General features: G+C 47.3%; 1 protein-coding gene across 1 annotated transcript in view; it reads left to right on the top strand.

Moving 5' to 3' along the window:
- The window catches only part of LOC144754222 (E3 ubiquitin-protein ligase TRIM39-like), a 111,459-nt gene that overhangs the window by 27,593 nt on the left and 56,728 nt on the right, over nt 1-27,138 (top strand). Inside the window, exon 3 of the mRNA XM_078641809.1 lies at nt 9,120-9,350. Within this exon, the coding sequence (XP_078497935.1) occupies nt 9,120-9,350 (231 nt within the window). The remainder of the gene's footprint in view (nt 1-9,119; nt 9,351-27,138) is intronic.

Genomic DNA, 27,138 nt, shown 5'->3' with positions numbered 1-27,138 from the left:
AGTATGCAAATGAATGTCCGTATCAATGTGAATGTGTGTTTGAGGGTTTTGTATGCTTTAGTCTGGATTTATTGTCTGTGAGCTTGTACCTACATATGTGAATGCCTGCTATGGGTTTGTATAACACAAGGTCTGGTGGCATTTGTGAGTGTGCAGATATATAAGTGCACCTGTGAGTTTGTGTCTGCATAAGTCTGGAGTTATACATCTGTGATATTTTATATGCATCTGTGTGGAAGTATATATATATGTATGGATGTGTGTCTCTATGAGTCTGTGCTGTGTGTGAGTTTGCAAATTATTCTCTGCATCCTTATGAGTGTGTCCCTCTGTGGGTGTGTGTATGTATGGATATGGAGTTATCTATCCCTTTTTTGTTTCTCCTTAGGTGTGTTCTCTGTGTGAATGGAGATTATCGAGGCTTTTAATCCGGTCTTTAGAGTGTGCAGCGACAATTTTCACTCAGTAACCTTATCCAGCTCGTCTAAGGTCAAGAGTTTTTAAGGTCTTCACTGAGACCTCCCCCCCTGTGCTCTTTACGATGGTATGGCCTTGTCAATCCGCTCTACTATTGTTTATGGAGATGATTGTTGTGACAGAAAGAGGTTGCTGTCAGAGGTTGCTGACAAGCCAAGTCGTGTGTTGCTTTTTTTAGTTGTGGGGAAACCACTTATCATATTTTGAATCACTGTACTGCGCATAACACCTTCGCTGCGGCGGCTATTCCACCGCAGCGTTAAGGGGGTGGGGGTGCCGCGCGCCCATGCTGGTGACGGAACCGCTCCGTCACCAGCCTCGGTTGAGCTGTGCTCATGACTGAGCGGTTCCGTCATGGTCCCGGCCGCTCAATAGAACGCGCCGCGCAGGCACAAAATCGGCGCCGCGCAGGCGCAAAATCGGCGCCGCGCAGGCGCGTCGGGCGGGCCATGACGGAACCGCTCAGTCATCAGCACAGCGCTACCGCGGCTGATGACGAAGTGGTTCCGTCATCAGCGTGGAAGGAGTTAATAACGTTTTTTCCGTAGTCTTTTTCTTCCCCCCTTTTTCTATAATGTTGGTTTTGAGGTGATTTATTCGTTATTTCCATCCCTAAGCCAGCATCCACGATATCGGAATTTGGCGTTATTTCTGATGTAATCTGTGGTTCTATTTTTAAAGCAGTTTGGTTCTTGTTGTCCGGTTTGGCTTTTTGGAAGATTTCATACTCTATGGGTGCCACTTGATTGTCTGAAAGCAGTACAGCTGCTTGAGCGTCGGTCAGTCGACTGTCAACGTTAACTGTTGGATCCTTGTATCCTTTGTTGCTTTTTTTTCTGTGCTCTTTGGCTGTCTGAAAGGTTAAATCGGTTGAATGTGAAAGTAAAGGGTGTGGTTGGTCTTGCGGGCCTAATGGTAATTTCCTAATATAACACAGTGGTCCAGCACACTTAATTCAGGTCAAAGTTTGACAAAAGTAACTGATATAACTTAAGCATTTGTGAATCAAATATCAAAATCAAGAATGGAAACTCAGCAGAATTAATCTTTTCAAATCCATTATTAATGACTTCTTTTTTTCAGACAAGATAAAAGACCGTAGCCATGGTCTGACAAAAAAAAATAAAGAAGTCCTCAATAATGGATTTGAAAAGATTAATTCTGCTGAATTTCCATTCTTGATTTTGATATTTGATTCACAAACCTGAATTAAGTGTGCTGGACCACTGTATTATATATGGAATTTAGAGATACTGCGTATCTCTGGAGATTTAGGGGTATTAAATCTCCGGTCTCCCTAGTACCTTGTGCATTTGAATAGAAACTACGGGCCCGATTCACAGAACTAACTTAAGACAAAATCCTAAACTTACTACCATTTTGGTATTCACAGAAGGCACTTACTCATTTTGGTATTCACAGAAAGCACTTACTCATTTCGGTATTCACAGAAGGTAGGAGTCCCAACTTTCGGACTCCTAAATGCCTTCTGTGAATACCGAAAGGCTTAAAGTTAGGATTTTTCTTAGTTTAGGAGTAGTAAAGTTAGGACTCCTAACTTTAGGACTCCTAAATACTTTCTGTGAATACCAAAAGTCTTAAAGTTAGGATTTTTCTTAGTTTAGGAATAGTAAAGTTAGGACTCCTAACTTTAGGACTCCTAAACTGAGAAAAATCCTAGTTAGGACTCCTAACTTCTGTAAATACCGAAATAAGTAAGTGCCTTCTCTGAATACCAACATGAGTAAGTGCCTTCTGTGAATACCAAAATGGTAGTAAGTTTAGGATTTTGTCTTAAGTTAGTTCTGTGAATCGGATAGGTGCAATCGGTCTTTGCCTCAATCCCCGTCCAATTTGAATTGGTAATTTCCTAATTTCTGTCTGGGCCAATGTGAGAAACTGAGGAAGAGAGGACAGACTATTATTGGCGAGCAGCAGCATATCGCTTGAGCCACGTTAACGTTAGATTGTGCTTTTGTAATTAAGGTGTTCAAGCCTTCCAATTTGTTGTCTACCCCTGCCATATATACTGCTAATGTATTTAGAAGGTCGACTTGTAGATCAAGTTTATCTGAATGATAGTTTAATGCAGTCACTGTAGATTGTAGGGTTTGCAGAAGCTGGGGCGAGCAAGTAATGGGCTTGGTCGCTGCTAAATCGTGATCTTTGATCGTGTCTGCTGTCCTATTGAATTCTGTCTTGAAGGAGGATAAATCCAAGAGGGAGCGATCATTAGGCTCTCCTGACTTTATTTCAAGGGGCTTGTGGTGAGCCGAGACAGGAGGCGTCTTTGGAGTAAGTAGTTTAATGTTTCCTGGTGAAATCCTGGTGTACTGTGCAGCTTGAAGGCTAAAAATGTTCTTGTTTCCAGGAATACCTATGTTGTTAGTATAGGGATTAATTTCCTGCTCAGAGGGTGACCCCAGACTTATGGGAGAATCGATGTTTGAGATGGTTATTGGCAGGGAGCTTTGTTCCTTGTTTGGTTGAGGAACTGGTAACGGAAGATGAGGCATGTCTCCCTCCTGGGTGACTAATCTTGACCTGTATTTTACTGGGGTAGAAAGTTCATCCCCTTTAAGATGGCCATCTGAAAGTGTACTGGTGACCTGGTTGTGAGGCTGCTCATTGATCATGGCCTGCGCTTTGATTGGTGCAGGGTCTGCTCTGAAGCATGTTTGAAATGACTGTGCTGATAAGGACAGCGTTTCGCTGGGGTTAATTAGTGCTGGGACTGTAGTTCCACATTTCTTAAAGTAGTCTCTAAGGGTCCTCTTTTTTACGTCAGTGATTGTTTCATCTCGCATTTTGTATTGATGGTTTAGAGACACTGGGGGTATTATTGTTTCCTCCTCGGAGGTACAGCCTAGGGAGTAAGGACTCTGTTCTGGGTGCTGCAAAGGAGTGGCTGAGTGCCCTGGTGTAGGGAAAGAAGCGCCAGGGAGGGGGATGATGTACTACTATGACTACAAAATGGGCCAAGGACGTTCCTTTCTGCACTTGACTACCAGGATAGCGAGGTCGAGCCTCCAAAGGCTTCTGACGGAGGTAGAGATGGCAGGGCTAACACTCAGAACTCAAAAGTCACTCCACAGACACAATAATGTTATGTCTAGCCCAGTACTTAATTTAGAGTAAGAAAGAAAATCTTTTAAACTGACATAAAAAAATACCACCCAGTTCAATAACGATACAATTGCAGTTTCAATTTTCGATCCCCAGAATAGTGCAGCAGTTCTCTGTTAGCCTCTACCCTCAGTAGGAGTTCTAATGACTATGGTCCCCGGTGGTATGATATGGGCATAGGTGTTAATCAAGCACAGACTCTGAGTAACCCCACTGACTACTGTGTATATCAGTTCAGTGGCCTTTGCTTCAAAGAGTTCACACTGGTAAAAACTATATTGCTCAGATTGCAGATTTCTCTGCCCTGCTGTAACTACTCAGTGGTGGTGTGCTCGCAGTACCCGCTCCTGTAGCACAGGCTTCAGTTATGCGGAGCTGTGGGGCAGCCTCATTCGAGCAAAGGACTGCTAGCGCTAATCAGTTCGTCAGGTCTCCACGGCGCCACTTGTCTTTGACAGTTGTGGGCTTCCAGGACAATTGCAGTCAGATGCTTGGTGATAGAAGACAGCCTCAACAAATTAATCATCTGCACCTGTTCCTTCCTATAAGCAATTAGAATGCGACCTTTGTAAACATTCTAAAACACCTTCTAGAAGACAGCCTCATCAAATTAATCCTCTGCACCTGTTTCTTGCTATAAGCAATTAGAATGCAACGTTTGTGAACATTCTAAAACACCCTCTAGAAAAAAGCCTCATCAAGTTAATTATCTTCACCGGCTCCTTGTTACACACAATTAGAATGTGACCTTTATGAACGTTCTAAAGCAATTTTATTTAAAGACCGTCCACACTCCTCCCCTTCGCTTAGCCTCTTCGTCTGCCACTTACCTCTTTTCCGACTTCCAGGACTCTGTCTTGCCAGCATCTCCTTTGATCCTCCAGCTTCGACCTTACCACAAACAAAGTCCTACATTAGTCTTGCACCTGGATGGAAAAAAGAACAAGAAGAAAAGGAGAGACTCATTAACAGAGTTGATTTTGCTAGGTGCTGAGCTCAGTTGCAACCTCGTGCTTCAAACAAAGATAACCAGTGTTTTTGTTTAACTTGTACATACTGTTGGCAGGGCTCTGCCAGAGAGGACTTGGGTGAAGCTCACCCAATCCAAATTTGCTTTTGCGTTTAATGTTGAAATCATACTACCTACAGTTTCGAAAATGTTGATAAAGGAGCCTCTACGGACAATCTAAATGAAAACAAGACAACAACAAAACTAAAGGTGGATGAGATTTGGAAAGCTTTCGTGAGGTGATACCTTAAGAGATAGAATTAATATTAGACTAAAGCCTTATTATTTGTTTGTTTATAGGTACCATATCTGCCGGTACCATTCATCAGACCGGTGTGAGTTGAGTCTACACACTCTCTCCATCCCAATCCCCTTCCCACTGGGATTTGCCACTGGAGCAGTGTCTCCTCCTGTAAACCGAGGGCAAGTCTCGTGAAGATTCTGGAACTACTGCCGCCGCCCCATATGAAACATCTGGGATCCAGGTAGGTGGCTTATGACACTTCAGGTGATGTTGCCTCACCTCTGGGAGACTGATGTTATGCAGACACCAGCCCTGGCCGCACAGCAAACCAAGTACCATACAAGCTCTCCCGACCTTGGTCAAGAAGAACTTGGAATTTGAACACAGTGGGGTGAATTGGTTCCTACCTTCTTGAACTCACTTTGCAGACATGGAATCAGATCCGCTCTCTGAAGCTTTGAAACTGGTTTAGTTAGATTCTCTTTCAAATGTCATTTTTTGGCTGTCTCTCAGACACAGCCTTTGTACAAGGTGATGACAATCACAGTAGGCAGAAGTGATGCTTTCTTCAGCAGAGGTACCCAAAACAGGGGTTCAATGAAGTGTGAGATCTGTTCACCTGACTATCATCAGCCTTCCTGAAGCCTTAATAGGGGACAGATGAAAGGACAGGTTCTACCAAGAAAATTCCTGTCCTAAGATCAGAAAATGCTTATCCACCCATCACCATTACCTTCAACTAAATGCCAGTGCGCAGGATGAACTAATCAGCAGTCCTTTGCTGACAAGGACTTAAGCTTAATTTTCAGAGAAAATCCTGTCCCATCCTCACTCACTTTAGTGTCTGGATCTCTACCCTCAAGCCACAGGAATGCAGACAACACACTTCCATTGTCATTGGAAGCTGTATCCATCCTCCACCTTGTACCATGCTAAACCAGAGGGTCAGACATGATGGATGCCACTGGCCCCAATACTAAGACTCTCACTATACACAGATTTCTAGCACCACACATGTGGTATACATCTACCGTACCTACATGCACTGGACATGCATACTGAAGGTTAGTGCTAGGGTCTGGGGCTCACACCAATTCAATACAGTAGACTGCACTCTCATTGGACACAGGAAAGAGGTCAGGTCATAACTAATGATCCAATAAACTTTATACACTGCCACCACACCTTTAGGTGGCTAACTCAGGACATGGGAAGTAGCATGATCTCGGTTATGAGGGCATGCTTGGCATGCCTCTCCAGGTCACTGAACAGGTTCTGTTTTGGGTTTCGGGAAGCTATAATATTGCAGTTTCACACAACACAGGAACACATTCCTTATTAGCACCGGTGATGCAAGGACACAACCCTCTACCAAGGAGAGAGCTAAGAGGTGCAACCCTTTGCAAGGACTAGTGACACAATACATGAGCACAACACTACCAGGACTGGTGTTACATCACTGGAGCACAACCTTCTACCTGTAAACTAGTGACACCTACAGTAGCACAACCCTCTACCAGCAGTAGAGACATAACTGACTCCACAAAATTTCCGGTCATTCTTAGTGACACAAGAGAGACGCACCTTTTTCCACTGTTGAAACCCTCCTATTCTTGCTAAGACGAGACATACCTCACCTTATAACACACAGCACCTGATCTAAGCTACAGTCTGTCATACCTCACCTGGCAACACACAGGCTTCTGCTCTAAGCCACAGTGTGACATACCGCACCTGATAACACAAAAGCTCCCGCTCTAAGCTACGGTGCCTCATACTTCACCTGACTGTACACAGGCTCCTGCTCTAAGGTACAGTGTGATATGCTGCACCTGATAACACACCGGCTCCTGGTCTAAGCCACCATGTGACATACCCCACCCGATAACACACAGGCTCCTACTCTAAGCCATGGTGTGATATACATCATCTGATAACCCACAGCCTCCTATCTTAGGATAGAACAAGATGTCTAAACAACCTCCTCACTCATATTCAATACGGATCGCTAAGTTACCTGCAGAAACTGGTGGAGTAACATTGATTTATCTGGTAATTCTCCATTTTGTAACAGAATACACATACTTCCTTTATGTTTTTAAACATGAAATTACCCAATTAGGGATTCCCCATCACTCTGAATGTCAGCCATTGTAGTATACGCTCTCAACTTATCATTCTGGACGAACACATCCATTGTCCTGGCAGGACAGGGGCATCCTGCAGGACATCCTGCATTGAACATATCTTGTGTCTTTCATCCCAAATGCTGAAACTTCCGGGCCCCACTTCTTTTACATTCTATCTTGTCAGTCACAACCACTCACACTTGACTTCAGCCAGTTTCTCCACTCAGCCTGTCTCTAGGTCTGTGACTGTCTCTGCATGCGGTGGGTTTCCTTCCTTGTGCTTTCTCCATGGATTGAGCTACTCTGCAGCTTCACATAATCTGACCTCTCTACAGTTCACAGGGTGAATGGGGGAAGGGGAGTGCAGGAGTGTGAGAAAGAAGGAAGTTGGTAAAGGGAAGGTAGAAAGAGGCTGCAGTTCAGAAATTAGGAAAAGCATACTAGCGGTCTCATTTTTGAAAGAAACTATCAACCCATCCACCCTCCCCCTGGACTCCCACTCTAAGGATGTTGTCAATCAATCAATCAATCAGGGGTTTGTTAAAGCGCGACTACTCACCCGTAAGGGTCTCAAGGCGCTAGGGGTGGGGGGGGTGCAGGTTCCATTCCATCAAGGAGGGGGTCTGTCGAAGAGCCAGGTTTTGAGGTTTCTTGCGAAGATGGGGAGCGATATTGTCTATCTGAGGTGGAGCGGAAGGGCGTTCCATGCTTTGGCCGCGAGGAAGGAGAAGGAGCGGCCTCCCGATCTGGTCTTTCTGGTGCGGGGGACCACGGCGTAGGAGAGCTGGGCTGATCGTAGGGTCCTTTGGGTTGCGTAGAATTTGAGTCGGCTGTTCAGGTATGCTGGTCCGGTGCCGTGGAGGGCCTTGTGTGCGTGGGTGAGCATCTTAAAGGTGATTCTAGCCTCGACAGGGAGCCAGTGGAGTGTGCGCATGTGCTGGGAGATGTGGCAGTGTTTTGGCAGGTTGAGGACCAGTCTTGCGGCGGCGTTCTGGATGTTCTGTAGCTTGCGGATGAGGTTTTTGTTTATTCCGGCGTAGAGTGCGTTGGTGTAGTCGAGTCTGCTGGTGACCAGGGTGTGAGTGACTGTCTTTCGGTGTTCGAGGGGGATCCATTTGAAGGTCTTACGAAGGAGGCGGAGGGTGTGGAAGCAGGAAGATGAGACAGAGTTGATCTGGCGGTCCATTTTGAGCTCGGAGTCCAGGATGATTCCCAGTTTGCGTGCGTGGTCTGTGGGGGTTGGCGGGTTTCCGGGGGCGGTGGGCCACCAGGTGTCGCTCCAGGCGTCGGGATTTGGGCCCATGATGAGTACTTATGTTTTGTTGGTGTTTAGTTGTAGGCAGCTGTTTTTCATCCATTTGGCGACGGCTTCCATGCCTTCTCGAAAGTTGCGTCTGGAAGTGTTGGGCTCGTTGGATAGGGAGAGGATGAGCTGGGTGTCGTCTGCGTATGACCCGATGTTGAGTCCGAAGGTTCTGAGGATGGGGGCAAGTGGAGCCATGTAGATGTTGAAGAGCGTCGGGCTGAGGGAGGAGCCCTGGGGGACTCCGCAGGTGGTAGGTGTGGGGGGTCCGAGGGGAAAGGGGGGAGTCTGACCCGCTGCGTCCTGCCGGAGAGGAAGGAGCAGATCCAGTCGAGGGCCTTGTCCTGGATGCCTGCGTCGTAGAGTCTGCGTATTAGGGTGCGGTGGGAGACTGTGTCGAATGCCGCTGATAGGTCGAGGAGGATGAGGGCTACTCTTTCTCCTTTGTCCTGTAGGGTGCGGATGTCGTCTGTTGCGGCGAGGAGGGCGGTTTCCGTACTGTGGTTTTTTCTGAAGCCGGATTGGGAGGAGTCGAGGATGTTGTGTTCTTCAATGAATGTGGCGAGTTGGCTGTTGACGGCTTTCTCGATGACTTTCGCTGGGAACGGGAGCAGGGAGATGGGTCTGTAGTTTTTGAGGTCGGTGGGGTCCGCTGAGGGTTTCTTTAGGAGGGGGTTCAACTCGGCGTGTTTCCAGTCGTCGGGGAACGAGGCGGTCGCCAGGGAGCGATTGATGGTGTGGCGGAGCATGGGTGCGATGGTGTCGGCGGCTCTGTTGAAGATGTGGTGTAAATGTTTTAATATTTAACCAGTTTTTCTTTACTTATGACAGAACAAGCTAAGAACTGAGAAGAAGAAAATTGAATCTGAGTTTGAAAAACTGAGGCAGCTCCTAAAGGAAAATGAGCAAACACTGCACGAGAGACTGAAGGAGATGGAGAAGAAAATTACCATGGTAGAAAATGCAAATATCTCCAAACTTGACAATCAAATTACCTCTCTCAATGCCCTTATAATGGAGATACAAAAGAAGTGTGAGGCGTCATCATGGGAACTCCTGAAGGTGAGATACTGTTTGGGAAATTAAACAAAAGAAGGAAGTGAAATATTCATATTTTGTGTGCCCCATTAAATGTAAGAGCGGCACACACATGATCTCTTGCCAGGGTCAATGCACTGTGACCCCATGCACTCTGACAGCCGCACTCAATATATAGACATGGATAATTTACATTGTCCAACTTGATGCTGGAAGCCCAATTCAATATACAAACAGTGGAATCTACAGTGACCTCTTACAGTGTTATATACAAGTTAATGCAACAGATGAAGCCATTCTAGTGACAGTAATTACCATATGGAGATCAAGGAGCAAAATGTTTGAAAAAGCTGGATAAAAATGTGAAGCATAACACGAGCCAACATCTTAGAGAATTGGAAAGAGACCAAATTCTTCCTTTTCAAAGAAGGTATTTTTTTTGCCTGAGTTTTAAATAGCGCAAACTTGACCCAAAGGTATCAAAGCGCTTTACATGAGCACCAGTTGCATTACAGACGGACAGATTCATTTATTGTTAGGCACGGGGAGATTTGCCCAGCATCACAGGATGTTGAGCGCCCCTGCTGAGACTTGAACCCGGTTTTCCAGCGTCGAGGTCGACCGCTCTAGCCATCAGACCACATCCTCTGCCCTAAGGTTGAAAACATTTCTGTTCTAAAGTGATTTCTTTTCTTCTGATACAAGTGTCCTGAGGGTCTTCCTGAAGGTGTTAATGTTGGGGCCGAGTCTGATATCTGCAGGTAGCTCATTCCAGGTTCTGGCTGTAATATGGGAGATCAATCCTCCGCCTGCTCTGGCTCTGTGGATGCAAAAGGTTTTGGCCAGTGCGAGGTAGGCAGATCAGAGGTTTCTTTAGGGTACGTGAAAATGTATTGTGTTGTTGAGATATTTGGGTCCGTTGTTGTGTAGGCATTTGTGGGCATGAGTGAGGATTTTGAAGGTGATTCTCTCCTCCACGGGGAGCCAGTGTAGTCTCTGCAGGTGTTGGCTGATGTGTTCGTTCCGAGGGATGCAGAGGACAAGTCTGGCTGTGGTGTTCTGTATAGTCTGAAGTTTGCGGAGAAGGGATTTGTTGATGCCGGCATAGAGAGCATTTCCATAGTCCAGTCTGCTCGTGATTAGTGAGTGGGTGACTATCTTCCTTGATTCCGGAGGGATCCATTTGAAGGTCTTTCAAAGGATGCGGAGGGTGGTGAAGCAGCTGGAGGTGACGGCGTTGACCTGTCGGTTCATGGTGAGCGATGAGTCGAGTACGATGCCTCGGTTTTTGGTGTGTCTGAGGATGTAGGTGGGCTTCCGAGGGTGGTGGTCCACCAGATGTTGCCCCATGCTGAAGGGGTGGTTCTGAGGACGAGGACTTCTGTCTTCTCGGCATTGAGTTTTAGGCAGCTGTTGGTCATCCAGACTGCGACGTCTTGCATTCCTTTCTGGAAGTTCAGTTTTGCAATGGTGGGGGTCTCTGGTGAGGGAGAGGATGAGCTGGTTGTCGCCAGCATAGGATACGATGTTGAGGTCGTGTTGTTGGACAATGGCTGGGAGGGGGGGCCATAGATGTTGAAGAGGGTTGGGCTCAGTGATGACCCCTGAGGGACTCCGCAGGTGATTTCCGTGGGGGTGGAGAGGAAGGGGGCAGTCAGGGGGCAGTCTGATCCTTTGTCTTCTTCCAGTGAGAAACAATCAGATCCAACCCAGGGCGGTTCCGCGTATGCCAGCTTCGTGTAGTCTGGAGACTTGAGTGCGGTGAGAGACAGTGTCGAAAGCTGCAGACAGGTTGAGGAGCATGAGGGCTGCGGAGTGGCCTTGGTCCAGGAGGGTGTGCGGGTGTCGTCTGTTGCGGCGAGTAGGGCGGTCTCGGTGCTGTGGTTGCTCCGGAATCTGGAATGGGATGGGTCGAGGACAGCGTTCTCCTTCGATGAACCATGTCAGTTCCCTGTTGACTGCTTTCTCTGCTACCTTGGCTGCGGAGGGGAGGAGCAAGATGATCCGGTAGTTCTTGAGGTTGGTGGGTTCCGCCGTAGGCTTCTTGAGCAGGGGACTGACTTCTGCATGCTTCCAGCTGTCTGGGAAAGTGCCTGTTTTGAAGGTGGAGTTGATGGTCCGTTGTAGTCTGTGGCTCTGTGGTAGATGTGCGGGGGGCAGGGATTGGTGGGGGTGCCTGAATGGATTCCTTTCATGGTTGTGGTGGTGTCCCCGGTCGTGATTGGAGTCCAGTCGGTGATGGTGGGCTGGCTGTTGCCTCTGTGCGGCGTGGGGCTGGTTGTGGCGTCTTGCGGGTGGTCGACGAAGTTGTCGTAGAGTGTTCTGATCTTAAGGTGGAAGTAGGTCCCAAGCTTGTCGCAGAGGTCTTGGGACAAGGTATGTCTGTGGCTTCGCTGCATGGGTTGGTGAATTCCTGAATGACAGTGAAGAGTTCCTTGGAGTTGGTGAGGATTTTGTTGTGGATGAAGTTCCTTTTGGTTGTTCTGATTTGTTTGTGGTAGTCTGTCATGGCGTCCTTGTAGGCAGAGTAGTTGTCGGTTGCCTTGGTGTTCCTCCAGGTCTTCTTCAGGAATCTGCAGGTGCGTCTTGCTTCTTCGAGATTGGTGGTGAACCAGGTGGCTTTCCTGGGGCGTTGTTTGCCGGAGTTGCGTAGCGGGCGAGCTGGTCCGCTCAGTTGGAGATCCAGGTGTGGAGTCTTCTGGCTGCAGTGTTTGCGTCAGATGCCCAGGAGGGGTCGTCTCGGGTCAGGGTGGAGTTTAGTTACTCGTCGGTGACCTTGCTCCAGTTCCTTTGCGGTGGGCGGAGTTTCTGTGCGGTGGGCGTGGGTGTGGTTTCGGTGCCTTGGGTTTGTCGACTGCGAAGTGCACGCAGTTGTGGTCGGTCCATGGTGGTTGCGTTGTGTGGTTAAAGCGGACGCTGTTGCCTGCAGCGAAGATGGGGTCGAGGGTGTGTCCTGCTCCGAGTGTGGGTGTGGTGACGAATTGGTTGAGTCCGATGTCGGTGAGGTTGTCCTGGAGGGTGGTTGAGTTGGGGTCGCTGGGGTTGTCGAGGTGGAAGTTGAGGTCTCTGATGAGTATGTAGTTCATGGATGCTATGGCGTGGGGTGCGATAAAGTCAGTGATGGTGGTGGCGAAGGGTGTCTGGTGGCTGGGGGGTCTGTAGATGAGGCAGAGGGTGCTCTTGTGGGTGATGGCGACGCCCCTCCCCTGTGGTTGGGACGGTCCTTCCTCTGGATCTTGTGTCTGTCCGGGATGGCGTGTTGATGTCCGGGGCGGAGGCGGCGTTGGTCCAGGTCTCCGTGAAGAAGGCTATGTCGGGCGAGAGAGAGTCGAGTACGTTCCAGATTTCTGTGGCGTGTTAGTGTAAGGAGCGCACGTTGAGGACGATGCATCTTAGGGTGTTGTCGGAGCTGGTGTCAGTGGTTTCAGGAGTCGGGGTGTGGAGGAAAGTCTGACGGCAGTGGTGGCAGGAGAATTGGCCATGGGTCGAGGTCGGCGAGGCCTGTTGGCAGTCTCTTAGTCTTCCGGGGTTGAGTGCGAGGAGGGCAGCGTTATTGTAGCGGGGTGAGGTTGTGGGTCCAAGGTTCCTGGTGTTGGTCAGGGACGGGCGCAGACGGGCTTGCTTGATGGTGGGAATCAAACCCACCATCACACACGTAGCTAAAGGTTTAGCTTATAGTTTTGTGTCAGTTTTGAGAAATTAAATGGGATAAGTAAGACCTACAATCCAAGGGAGGCTCATCCTTCTTACAAGAGCGGACCACTCTTGCCTCCTGCTAGAATGGTGGACCCTGACCCATTGATATGACCTCGCATCTCATTTTAGGATGCTCTCCCTTGAACCTCTGATGTAACTTCTCTTGTATTTGCAGGAAGATGACTCATGCGCTGTTGATGAACCTCTTGTGTCAATCTAGGACGATGGCCCACGACCTTTTGATGAACCTCAAAGGGTCCTATGCGTTTGATTTATATGATAATACTGGTTCTGTGCGTGCTACCACCCACTAAGTCAGTAAACCTACTGATCTATAATTTCAATAAACCAGGGTTCTCCAACAAGTAGCTTGTGAGCTACTGGAAGCTCTACAGCTACCTGCAAGTAGCTCTCATGTGTGTAGCCCAGCCTATAACTGAGATGTTTTTGCTTGGTTCAATTAATATATGTGGTGAGGTGTGGTACAGCGGCCAGGGCAGCTGACTTTGGAGCACAGGGTTCACGGTTCGATCCCCGGCTCCGGTGGCAGTCTAGCTCAGCACCATGTGGCTCTGGGCAATAGCTCACTTAACTTCCAGGACGTCCCCCAGCGCCTTGAGACCCATAAGGGGAGTAGTTTGCGCTTTACAAATACGGATTTACGTTTTATATTTTTTTTTTATGTGTACTAAAATTCTGAAGCAATTATTTTAAATGAAGATGTATTTTGTTTCAGAACTCATGAACTGATGTTTAGAGGAAAAATGGATTTCCAAAATATATTTAAAGCTGTTATTTGAGGGGGAGGAGCTACGCGCCTGATCAAGATGGCTGCGTGAGCTCTGGGCGGCACCGGGACCTTTCCCCGGCCTTATTATCCTGACTTACATCCTGCCAAATGAACGTGGCAATAGCTCGCTGGAGGTGCGCGGTGCACCGGGAGCCAGGTCTGCCTCCCCGATGATGCCGCAAACCGGGGATACAGTCAGTGCAGTTCCGGGCCTACTCCGGGCCTGAAGCAGGGGACAGGAGTGTGAAGGCAAGAGCAAAACTCTCGCAACCACAAAGCAGTGTGAATAAACAGTACAACAATAGTTTCAATAAAGTAGAACACAACAACAGATCTTCATATTCTTAAAGTTTTCCAGGACGTTTATTGGATCCACATTCAGCCGACACGTGTTTCGTCGTGTTCCCAAAAGTTGAGTCAACACGACTCTTCAGGGCTGGTAACACGGCGACCGGGAATACACAGAGGAGGGATCCCGCATCACAGTGCACACTCGTGTTGCAGTTACGAAACAGGAACTCATCCGCTACTGTCGCATTGGGATCCCCTCCCGGTAGAGATAGACACTTACACGTGTCTTGTCTCCCTTGTTTGTTCGTATCATATGCGCTTTACTGAGCGCTTCCGTCGCAAGAATCGATACACAATTCACTTGGAACCCGGAACCAGGGCTTTTTGCATTGAATAGAGACTGACTACTGGTCAATCTTTGATTTGGATTATTCGCTCGATTTACCTACGTGTGGCATCGACCCATAGATGCCTGGGTCTATTTACCAGCCCTGAAGAGTCGTGTTGACTCAACTTTTGGGAACACGACGAAACACGTGTCGGCTGAATGTGGATCCAATAAACGTCCTGGAAAACTTTAAGAATATGAAGATCTGTTGTTGTGTTCTACTTTATTGAAACTATTGTTGTACTGTTTATTCACACTGCTTTGTGGTTGCGAGAGTTTTGCTCTTGTCTCATTAGCGGAAGTCTGTTAGATTTTCTTGGAACGGTTTAGGGTTACTCCGTTCGCTCTTCACGCACCACATCATAGACATCATTCTCCTACGAATTGTAACGTTGATTCTAGGTAGAGCGTCTGGGTATCTGTAATTACTATAAACCCTATCAGCTGTCTCCAGGAGTGTGAAGGCAGCCGCCGCGAAGTGCGGCAACAGCGGGGGCCCAGACAGGAAGTGGCCGGTCGGGTCTGCCCATGAGAAACAGCATCGGAAAGAGGCAGAGGAGGCGAGCGCGGGCGGGTGTGCAGTGGCGACTGTGTTGGGGTATGGCCCCTCCTCGCGCTATTGTCTGGAGGCGACCGGGCGTGAGCTGGAGCCCATTGGAGGCGCTGCAGTGAAATAAGAGGCTGGGGAGAGCCTGAGGTGCCGGTGTGCTGTGCCCCGGGAGGGGACCGGGGGCAAGTGGAAACGAGGCTTGGTTCAGCATTCCAAATTAGATTCTGGTGGATGGTGGTCTTCATGGACTGAGTTCAATGGATCAGGCAGATGATTTTCTCCAATGACAACAGCAACAGCAACAACGGTGGAAAAGAGAGGATCATTCTAAAAGAGGAGAATTAAGGGAGGGGAAAGAGTCACACGTTGCAGACTGTGGATAAACTTAACTAAAACTATATATCAGTGATCTGAGGAGCTCTCAATTGAAATGTTCTAATTCCTCCCCCCCGGCCGTTGCCAATGCGAGCAGGGGTGAAAAAGCCAGGAGACAGATCGGGGGCAGTGTACCGGGATACCATGCTGGGGCCTCTGGACGGCTCTAGGGGCCTCGGGCAACGTGTGGACTAGTGTAAAGAGGCCCAGGCCAGTAGGAATATTGCACTGGGGAAGCGCCAATGTGAAAAGAAACGGGCTGTGGTTGGTTCCCTTTTGCCACCCCCTCCTCCGGTGAATATAGTAAGACCGACTCGGGGTGCGGCGCAGTGGGCGGAGGAGACTCAGCGGAAACTGGGACGGACTTGACGTCGCATGTCATGGCGGCAATAGCAGGAATTAAATCCTCTCTTGGGCAACAATTGGAGGCTCTGGACACTAAACTTGACCCTGTCTTGATAGAGGTTAACCTCATATGATCAGACCTCACTAAAGTTAATGAAAAGGTTAAATCTCGGGACATCAAGACTGCTAGTTTGGTGGATGATGTGGCGCAGCTACAGCAGGAAGAGAGTGCACTCAAATCGTCCCGCGGCCTAGTGGAGCGTAAGCTGGATGAATATGAAGGGAGGGCTCGGTGCAACAATATCCGCATCTTAGGGGTGCCTGACAAATCTGAAGGCCCAGCCTCTGACCTGTTTGTGGAAGAATTAATCCTCCAACACCTCAAGCCCAAAGGGATCGGAAAGTTCTTCACTATTGAGCGTGCGCACAGAGTTCCGGACGGACGACTGAGACCTGGACCGCCCCCTCGCCCCATGATTGCCAGGGTGCTGAACTTCAGGGACAGAGACGCTATCCTGCAGGCGGCCCGTCAGGGAGGACCTCTACGGTATGAAAATGCCACGCTCTCTTTCTTCCTAGACTTTACTCAACTGGTGCAGCAGCAACGGCAGAATTTTCTAGCGGCCAACAAAAATCTGTGAGAGAGGGGATACAAGTATGCCATGATGTTCCCGGCACGTCTGTTGGTGGAAGCGGGGGGAAGGGCATGTTTTTTTGATAACCCAGATGTTGTATCCGACTGGATCGATAGCCGTCCCCCGATGGCCCTGAGACTCGAGGTCAGGATGGTGAGGAAGCAGCCGAAGAACAGGACTAACTCCGGGTATAACCGCATGGGCGGTTTTCACACTGTCAGGTATTGGGGTGACGCTCGGCCGACGGTCTAGTAAGATCTTCCCGGAGTGCTCAGAACTGTGCATAGTCTTGCAAGCTCAGACTGACAATTGTGTTTATTGAATATGGGGTTGGAGGGGTGGAAGCCGACATCCTCCCCTTTTACTACATTTAGTAGCTTTGTAGTATTGTGTGTAGGGCGACAAGCACTCTGCTAGTTAGGGATGGGCGTACGCCGTGTGCAGGGAGGCTGGGAGGGGGGCAGGGATTGTATTGAGTTGTGGATCGAAGTTTGTTGTATTTGTTTATTTGTTCTTTTCGACACTGATTAACAGCAGCGCAGGGCTAGCCTCTCATACGCAGTGGCAGTTGGTCGCTTGGTTACGTCCCTGCAGGAGAGGCATTGATGTGCACTGAACACGAGTTAGGGTTCAGAGTGCTTTCTTGGAATGTGAATGGCTTGGGGGACAAGATTAAAAGGGGCATGGTCAACCAACTTATCAGGAGACGTGACCCAGATGTAATCCTCCTAAAGGAAACACGCTTAGTGGGGGACAAATGTATGGCTTTGCATAGAGGAGGGTATAAATTAGTGGCTCATGCAGGATTCACCTCGGGATCTCGAGGAGTTGGCATATTGATCAAACTAATTTCCCTTCACTATACAAGCGACATGGGCAGATAAGAGATGTAGATACTTTGGGGTGTCGGGCCAATGGAAAGGGAGGACAGCCACATTCCTGTCAGTCTATGTTCCACCAGGCCTGCAGACCGACACTTTCAAAGATATAAGCACCATTTTTCTTTCATTCCCACTAGGCCATTTGATACTGGGGGGGACTTCAACGCAGTAGTGTCAGGGGAGCTTGACCGACACCCCCCGCGCACACTTAAGCCCGCTCAAAGCTGGTTGAAGAATTTCATAGAGACGATGGGGCTGGTGGACGTGTGGAGGACACATTACCCAGTTAGGGCACAGTACACCCATGTGTCAAGCATCCATGACAGTCTCTCTCGCATAGACTGTGTCCTCGTCCCGGCGATACAGGCTCAGACTATCCGGTAAGTCAGGCACTTAGGTCGGGGCATATCAGACCATTCTCCAGTGTGGCTAAAAATAGGACTAGAATAGAGGAGTGTTGGTAGGTTGGCCCTTCTCAACCCCTGGTACTTCAAGGACCCGCCTACTAGGAAAAATATTGTCAAAGTCACAGATAACTACTTTCGAGATAATGAGGGCACAGTGGACTCCACACAAACCCTGTGGGAGGCCTACAAAACAGTCATCCGAGGAGAAACCCTCTACCTGATTGCAGGGAAAAAGAAAGAAAAGCAGGCTGACCTTGAGAAAGCGGAAGAGTAGGTGATGAGGCTGGAAGAAGAGTTGGCCCACACAGTGACCCCTGAAAGGCTCCACCTCCTAAAGCTAAGGCAAGATGAGTTCAACAGTATTGCCAGGGATAGGGCCAGGGCACAGAGTAGGGAGGTCCAAAGTAGGATTTTTGAGAATGGGGACAAAGCAGAAAAACTTATTGCGTGGCTAGACAAGAGGGAGTGGGCGTCGCGGTTGGTGACTGAAGTACACGGAGTAAACTCTAATCCCACAACTGATCCGCAAGAAATTGCAGATGCTTTCGCGGCCTACTATCAAGGGGTATATAGCTCGGCAGGAAGATACACCGAGGATGAGAATGACGTGCTACTCAGAGACATAGGGTTACCCACGCTCTCGGATGAACACGTCCAAAACTTGGATTCCCACTTACAGATGATGAGGTGGCCAGGCAATTAGGGGGATAAATTCTGGGAAAGCAACAGGACCTAATGGTATTCCCATTGAACTATACAAATTGACCCCAAATAAGCTAGTGCCCCATATCCGCGCTATGTGGCTCGAAAGTAAAGATAAAGGAATACTACCATATGACCAACGAGTCGCCAACATAGTGGTAATATATAAGGAGGGCAAACCCAAGACCAGCTGTGCCTCATACAAGCCGATCTCTCTTCATTGAATGTAGAACCCAAGGTCCTAGCGAAGTTGCTGGCTACACACCTGATTAAAGTCATCAACACCCTGGTACACCCTGATCAGTTGGGCTTTAAGCCTCACCAAAACCCGGCCCTTAACCTGCGTAGACTGCACGGAGTGCTCAGCAGATCTCCCACCATACAGGAACCGGCAGCGGTGATATCGTTAGACGCCACCATGGCGTTTGACATGGTCGAGTGGCCCTACTTATTTGCAGTATTACATAAATTAGGGTTTGGCCCGGAACTTATAGGCTGGATTCGTCTTTTGTACACTGGCCCTATGGCCCGAGTGGTGGTTAAAAACCATAAATCCGCAGATTTTCAGCTTAAGAGAGGGTCACGACAGGGATGTCCCCTGTCACGCTTCTTTTTGCATTGGCCCTGGACCCTTGGTGGCCTGGATTAGAAAGGACCAAGTAATCCGTGGAATGAGGCGGTTGCTTGAGTGGGAAGATAAGATATCTCTGTATGCGGATGATATCCTTTTATACGTGACTTCCCCCAGGACATCGTTGATCGGTCTCCTGGACATATTGGCTATATTTAGGAGATACTCAGGGTTTACAGTAAATTGGTCCAAGTCAGTGATTTATGTCATCCACGGGGACCCCACCAAAATACCGTCGAACTGCCCAATACAAATTGCGCCCGAAGGCTTCCGATATCTTGGCATCCATGTGACGGATTCCAGGCTCCGATTCACTCAAAATTTGGATCCACCCATGCAACGCTTTAAGAGAGACGTAACGCACTGGAGATTCCTTCCCCTGTCTCTCTTGGGAAAAGCGGTCCTCTTTAAAATTATGGCTTACCCCGATTTTTAAAAGTGCTCCAAAATGCAATGGACCCGGTATAGGCGTCTTATTTCAAAGAGGTGGAGAGCCTCCAAAGGCAACTCCTTTGGGAGGGTAGACCTCGTATAGCGTTTTCAAAACTGTTTCTCTATTGGTACGACGGGGGGGGATCAGCCTTCCCGACCTCCGGAAATATTATTAGGCGTTCCAAACTCGCGGCTATTTATCATGGGATCTATTGCCACCCGATTATCCAGGGTATGTAATGGACAGGTGGCTGCTCCCCGGAGGCGACTACAACAGACTTCTGTACGCCAAGCCTCGTAGATTTCCCCTGACAGGACCCACGGCTCACGCCGTCCAGGTATGGCATGCAGTTAACCGGAATATGCACTGTGAAAATAAGTTTACTCTGGCCACTTCGCTGTGGGGGTCTGAGAAATTGGGGAACCTCTGTCATTTTAGGGGTTTGATAAGTGGGACATCATTGGGATCACAAAGAAAAGACATCTGGGGGGAGGGTACGGTCCTTTCCTTTGCCTCAAAGAAAAAACAATATGGTTTGGCAGATACTGAATACTTTAGATATCTCCAGGTACGACATGCCCTACTTAACCAGATACCGAGAAATACCACGCTCTTGGAAGCCTCCCCTCTGGAGGATAGAATACTAGATGGTCACCTCACGAAAAGGCCATCTCCCTCAAATACAAGAAGCTAATAAATAACATGGCAGACCCACTGCAGGCCCTTAAGGGGAAATGGAAAGGTGATGGGTTGGAACTTGATGAAGAGGACTGGCAGGTGGTGATATCATCCCCTCGCGAGGTAGCAATCCCGGCCAGATTGAGGTTAATACAACTTAAAATACTCCATAGAGTATACGTGACAGGTCCTTGACTGGTCCAGATGGAGAAGATAGAGAGTGCGGAGTGTAAAAGAGGGGGTGGGGAGACAGGGACTTTCTTCAGCATACTATGGGTCTGTCAATACATACGGGCATATTGGAGGCGCATACACGAGACCCTGCGGGAAGTGCTGGGTGTGAGCTTGCAACCAGAGGCGCGAAGGTGTATCCTCAATGTTTGGGAACCCACAGATCTGAACACTAATACCACGCTGTGGGTTACCCTGGCATACATGATCGCTAAAAGGAATATTGCACAGCTGTGGGGAGCACTCCAACTGCCCCAACTAGAGAAATGGGAGGAGGATCTAGACTGGAGTATGTATAGAGAAAGTCGGTATATGTTGCCAGAGGATGACCCGGGAAATGGAGTAAGGTGTTGAGAACATGGAACCAATATAGAGGTGATATTTGCGCCCCACCACATCGACAGATTGCTACTGACACTCTCGAATCCCCTTGAGTTGTTTAACGTGTTAATCCTGATTGTAGTTGCAACCTCAATGTCACTAATGTAAAATGATGTAGTCATTGGCCTGACTGTAATTGCTGTGTTATATGTCGAAAATGTTTCATAAAAAGAAATATATATTTTTTTTAAAGCTGTTATTTGAGTGATAAATCATGCAGCTTTGGAGAGAAATATTATTATTATTATTACCATGGTAGGGGGATTGCACCTATCTATGGCTGTCATGTACTACTCATGCAGAGGCATTTCAAATTGCTGGTAATCGTACATGGGACGACCACTTCTGTAATCTTGTCTGACGTGGTCACTATTGCAACACAAATAATAGTATCTCGGGTGCTTTTCTTTGGTCATAAGTGGCTCTTATTACAGGAAAGGTTGGAGAACCCAGCAACAGACAATACACAGCTGTGGGGAGCAGTTCCTTCAAAGATGGTAGAATTTCAGAGAAACGTGAATAACAAACAATAAGGTTTCTAATATATAATACATTCAATGTTTATTAGAAAGATATTCATCATTGGCACATTCTGAATCCCATTCAACCATTTATGGTCATGAATTACAATAGTAGTCCCATGTTCGGCTCTTCCTCATAGCTCTGATGTCACAGAGTATTATATCACAAATGATGGTCCTCTGAGAGTGGTCATCAATGTGTAGATATTTGCTATGAATCAATTTAGCCTCTACAGTCAACATGTGTTTCACAGTTGTAAACATAGAACCCTAAATCCTTCCCAATTAGTTATTTAATAGTTTACATACTCTTTAGAGTTATTCTCTATTTCTAATTAGGACACTTTCCATTTGCCAGCTGTGACCCTGGTGTCACCCTCTAAACAGTATGCTTGAATCTTTATACTGATATGAACTTGTCATTTAGCCATGCCAAATGTCGGCCATAGGCGAATTATCATAAAGAGTCCAGTATTCCAGTATTCGAAATCCTTTGCTGATGTCTGGTTATTCTTTAAAGTTTTATATAGGGTCTCCCATCTCAACCTCTTCACTCCAACAGCTCACTCCATTCTGGGATGAATAAATACAGTAATTGGTGGGAGGTTCACACAAGCAGATCCTTTAAAAGCCAATCACTTCTCAAGAGGTGGTCACAGTTCTTTGTCCTTCCTTGGCAGCTGTGATTAAATTTCCTAGGTGGATTCCATTTACATGCACTTTTCTAGTTCTCCTTCTGCCTGTACCTCCTCCTGCAGGCTCTCTTCTAGTTCTCCTTCTGCCTGTACCTCCTCCTGCAGGGCCCTCTCCTATTACCCATTTGGCTCCTAACTACTCCGTCAGGGTATTGTTCTAGTAATCCACCTCTTCGTACCTCCTTTTTCCGAAGAACACTCTTTTAGTATCCGTTCTGTTCATTCTTCTTCCTGCAGGGCATTCTTCTCTTACCTCTTCTGCTCGTACCTCCTCCTGGCACACTTCCAGTACCTCTTCTACTCATACCTCCTCCTCCTGGACACACTTCCAGTACCTCTTCTACTCATACCTCCTCCTCCTGGGCACACTTCCAGTACTTCTCAGGGGCATAACACAGGCCCCCGCAGCCCAGGGCCCCCTTCGCAGCCAGCAACTACTTACTTCACTATGCAGTGCAACTACTGCACTGCTCTGGTGTTTAATATACACCATCATCTGCCAGGAGGTGGCTCCGGGCGCTCCGACCGGCCAGGCTGGCTCAGCTGCACTGTCACTGGGGCGTTTGCAACATTGTTCATTTTCCACCCGAGCCAGAAAATTAAGTCATATCCTGGGCGGTGCAGAAGTTATGTTTGAAAGTTAGTTTCGTTTTTGAAGCCGCCAATACTCCCACCACCGCCTATCCTCTCATCATGGTGCCCTGCTGTGACTGACCGGACCAGGCTACTTGGAGGCTTCTTATCGAGGCCGTTGGTCTAGTAGTCACTCTGGAGACCGATGTCCTCCTGCCCATGGAGCCGCTGCAGCTGCTACTATTATGCTGCAACGGACACTCATGCTCAGCGCTGGTGAGATACAAAGGCCAGCAACCATGCTGCCAGACAGTCAGCCACATTCTTGTGGAATAGCTGGCACCGTAACAAAGCCTGGCCCCGGAAGACTTGGTCCATCGAGGCCAGGTGAGCTTCAATTGTCTTAGATTTAATGCTATTATTATATCTATAGTGTGAACGCATGAGCCAAGCAGTTCACACCTCCTGCTGGTTTGTATCATAGTGCCCAGAGGGCTGCAGCTATTATGTCTCACTTAAAACTTACTTCATGGCAATGTCATTTTTGGTTAAGCAAACCACACAAGATGATGGACGGAATGTTGCGCAATGGCAAAACATTCACCCCCAGTCACAGATCTGGGTTTAATCCATCGTTATTTTGCTCACCAAGCCACCCCAGTTCAGACATGGCCATATGCAAATCAGTCTTGACCCTGTGCCTCCAGTTCAGGGAAGACATGGCTTGGCAGTTCGGGCTGGACTGTTCCCATGAGGCACAGGGTCAAGACTGATTTGCATATGGCCATGTCTGAACTAGGGTGGCTTGGTGAGCAAAATAACGATGGGTTAAACCCAGATCTGTGACTGGGGGTGAATGTTTTGCCATTGTGCAACATTCCGTCCATCATCTTGTGTGTTTTATTTTTGGTTAAGCCTCATGTTACTTAGGCACAATTACGTACCTTGCCAATTGATGGGCAGGTAATAATCTACACGTAGTGTGCAGAGAATCCACTTGGCTAGGAAATAACAGACTGTGCCTTCGAATAGCGATGTTAAAATTGAGCATAATTGTTTTCTGCACCAATAATAACAGCCGATTCTGAGGGATGCATAATTGTATAGGCCACATTTCTGCAAAAGTGATTCGGACTAAATGGGCCGTCTTTTGGGTGCATGGAACTAAGTCTACATGCAGTGCGCTGATTCACGTGCGCACAAGAGGCGGCACCCAATTTAAAGAGGGGAGGATGTTTTCTTGGAAGGAAGATTTTATAGTGTTGACTTTTGGCTGCTCCATTTGTTTTTTTTGGTGTGCCTTTTGCAAGTGCAGTGCTTTTCCAAAGTATGCATGTCACTGTCACAGGTCCTCATATGTGCTGATTTTCTTTTTTTATTTCAAAATATTTTATTGAAAATAAATTTTACATATACAAAAAACCAAAACGTTTGTCTTATTTCTTGGCAATTCCGACAATGTGTACTATTGGCTTGGTGGAGCCGGAGAGAGAAGAAAGAAGAGAGAAGGGAAAGGGGGGGGGGGTTACTGCTTCAGGTGGTGATCAAGGGCTTCCCACATGTCTTCCTAGCCGTGTGATTTGCTGCCTTGTGTTTGGCGGTGCTTTCGCTCGCCCCCACTGTTTCTAGTTCCGCTGGTGTCCAGTGTAGTCTGTGTAGTATCCAGTATTTTGTTTGCGCCAGCTTTGACTGTTTCAGGGCCTATTAGGTCTGCTGTGCAGCGTAAGGTTTTACTGTTTATCTCCCTCATGTAATTACCAAACCTTGCCCGCAGCTTAAATGAGGGAGCCTCTATCTTGATAATCAGTGGAGCTAGCGGGCACCAGCTTTCTTTTTCCTTGAGGCACCATCTACCAGGCCCCGAAGGATAGATCATATGACCAGTCAGTGTGTGGGCCAATTTCATTTGGCTGTTTGTGGCTAGTGCACCAGGTATTACTGTTGATTTCCCTCGTGATGTAACAAAGATTACTTGCAGCAAGCCTAGATGCATGCACTCTTTTCTATACATTGCAAAAAACTATAGAGCGTGTCTTGACAAGTTCAAAACTGCTTTGATTTGCAAAGGTGGGCCAATTTTAATTTTCTAGTTTGTTAAATGGGGGCACTTTTAGTCTACGGCCAGGGTTTATTTCCTGTCCCAGTGATGCCCTGGAGTGGGGGGTGTCTCTTTTCCAGTCTGACTGACAGATCCTAAGTGAGCTCTCTGATAACTCAGGACTGGACCGTCTGCAGCTCTTCATCCCATATTACCCTACTAAGCCATCATTCCATTTTTTAACCATATTGTACTGAGAGCCCGAGGCATGCTTTTCTTAATCTCAGCATATTTTCAGAGGGACTGGCCTCCAAAATTTACTAGGTGCCTGCTACATAGTGTTGATCCACTATTGATGTCTTGTCAGGCTAAGCTAGTGGCTCACAGCCCCCTGCAAACTTCCTTCTAATGTGTCCTCATTGCCATGAAAGGCTTTTCCGCAATTGTTTTACAGTGTGGTCATCTTATAAAGAGGTTGTAGGTTAGTGAGATTCCATTTCAGGAGCTTTCTATTAGTTTCAAGATATCTTTAGAGCTTCTCATTCTTCAAAATATTGTAATGTCTGATATTCCACTCTTTCAATGCATTTCATTCCATGGTTTTAATGGAGAGAAAGTGTCACTCTACGTGTCATATATTTGGCAGCTGAATGTTACTCATAACTATATTGAAACCATTGAAATGTTACACATAAGCAATCGCAAAACTTGGCAGCTACGACAGACTGTGCGCATCAGAAATGAACAAGCTGAACATTGTGCAGTGCCTCAGAAAGGAAAGTGTGCTGTTGTATAAATAAGAACCACGAAATTCAAGAAAACTACATTGTGGACTGGTGCTTTGCATCAATTTTAAGATTTTAGAGTTTCTCGCTGCTCAAATGGGTGTAATTGCTGATACTTAAATGTTTCCCAATCTTCATTGCCTGATTTTGCTCGCGAGAAAGTGTCACTCATAGTCATTGAATGTCACTCATAATTTCACAAAAATTATGAAAATGTCACACATAAGCAATCTGAAAACTTGGCAGCTATGTTTATACTCTATTTTAGCAGAGCACTTTGCAAAAATTACGGCGCATAATTCTGGAAATAGTGACAATTAGATGTGCGATTTCCACTGGGGGTGACTGGTGTGCGGCCGCGTCTGCATGGTCTTTACCCTTCGGGTGGAGCATACTATGGTGCGGCTGGTCATTCTCATGCCACTTTGCTCAATTTAAAATGTGCTTGAGGTGTGAGGCGGCTGAGAGGGACCGTGCGGCCCAGGACGGACTGGTGTAGCCTTCATTTAATTAATGCCAATGCTAACCATGCTGTTATGGGTAATTACCCAACCCATAATTTCATTGGTTTAAAAGGTTTTCCCTTTTGTCTATAATGCATTGTTATCATTGTTTGTGTTCGGGCATGATCATTACCTGCTGGTTGCCACTAGCGCACCTTTAGATTGTCTTCTGTTCTCAGATTAAAGCCGATAGAAGCTCGGCCACAGCATAGAGACTCATGGTTTGGTGAAGGAATAATCTTCGCAAGTTTTTAAATGTTTTTCATTGCAAGAGAGGGTTTTGGTGAGAAAATAAGGAAGTTAAAAGGAAACACATTGCGAGGCGTTTTCCTGTGGCTGGCGAGGCATTTTTCTGTGGCTGACAGCTTACTTGGAGGGAGCCCATGCGACTACACCCCCACCCCCGATTTAAACCTTAGAGGAGTAAGACCGCATTATCTGCACATACTTCAAACAGCAAATGCAAATGGAAAGCATTTTCACAGGGCTTCTACATGGGCTTCTACATCTGAGTCAATTATCCCTGATTAGTAATTAGAGGACACAAAGAGCAGGAAGTCATTCTACGAATAAAGCAATACGAACTTGTTTACAGGTACTATTTAGTATCATGAAGAAGTTATAATGTGCGAGGTGGCCTTTTCCCCAAAATTTGGGGTACAGCGCAGTGTGTGTTTTCAGGTGTATGCCTTCCTGTACTGCTTGGTCTCACCTGGCCCCGTATAGTTAAGGTTCACATGTGGTGCTTAATTTGTAAGCAATTAGGTGTCAGGGCCCTTGCCATAAGGCTACCTCAACTTAAACTATCCATTGTTGCTGCCAATGACAGTACCAAGACAACTACTAGCCCTCACTCTTTTGCAGGTATTACAATTCATACTATTCCCGGCCTCCAAAGCTCGAAGAATGGCTTGCGTGGCAGTTATTAATCATTGTTAACGTATATTGAATTAATGGCCGGCTGCTGTTATGGTCATCCCTATTTCAGCCACCTGCTCTGCCAAGGGGCAGGTGGGCATACGTGCAGGTGCTGACAATTTAGTTCTGGTGCTGAGCACCGGAAACCACAGGTTCAAATTAAGCATTGGATTCGATATTTCATTTTTAACAGCAGAATGGATATTTAAGGGCTCATTATCAGTTGCTTATATTTATTCAGTAGGGATAATTTAGAAACACATAGCATACCCTTTGATCACACCAATGGTAATGGGGTGACAGCACTGCCTGATGAGAAATCACTAAGCCAATGATTCGATTAATTAGATTATGTGTTCACATTT

This window comes from Lissotriton helveticus, chromosome 5_1, assembly GCF_964261635.1.
Source record: "Lissotriton helveticus chromosome 5_1, aLisHel1.1, whole genome shotgun sequence".
NCBI lineage: Eukaryota > Metazoa > Chordata > Amphibia > Caudata > Salamandridae > Lissotriton > Lissotriton helveticus.
Note: the sequence above shows the minus strand (reverse complement) of the source record. Positions and strands in the feature narration are given on the sequence as shown.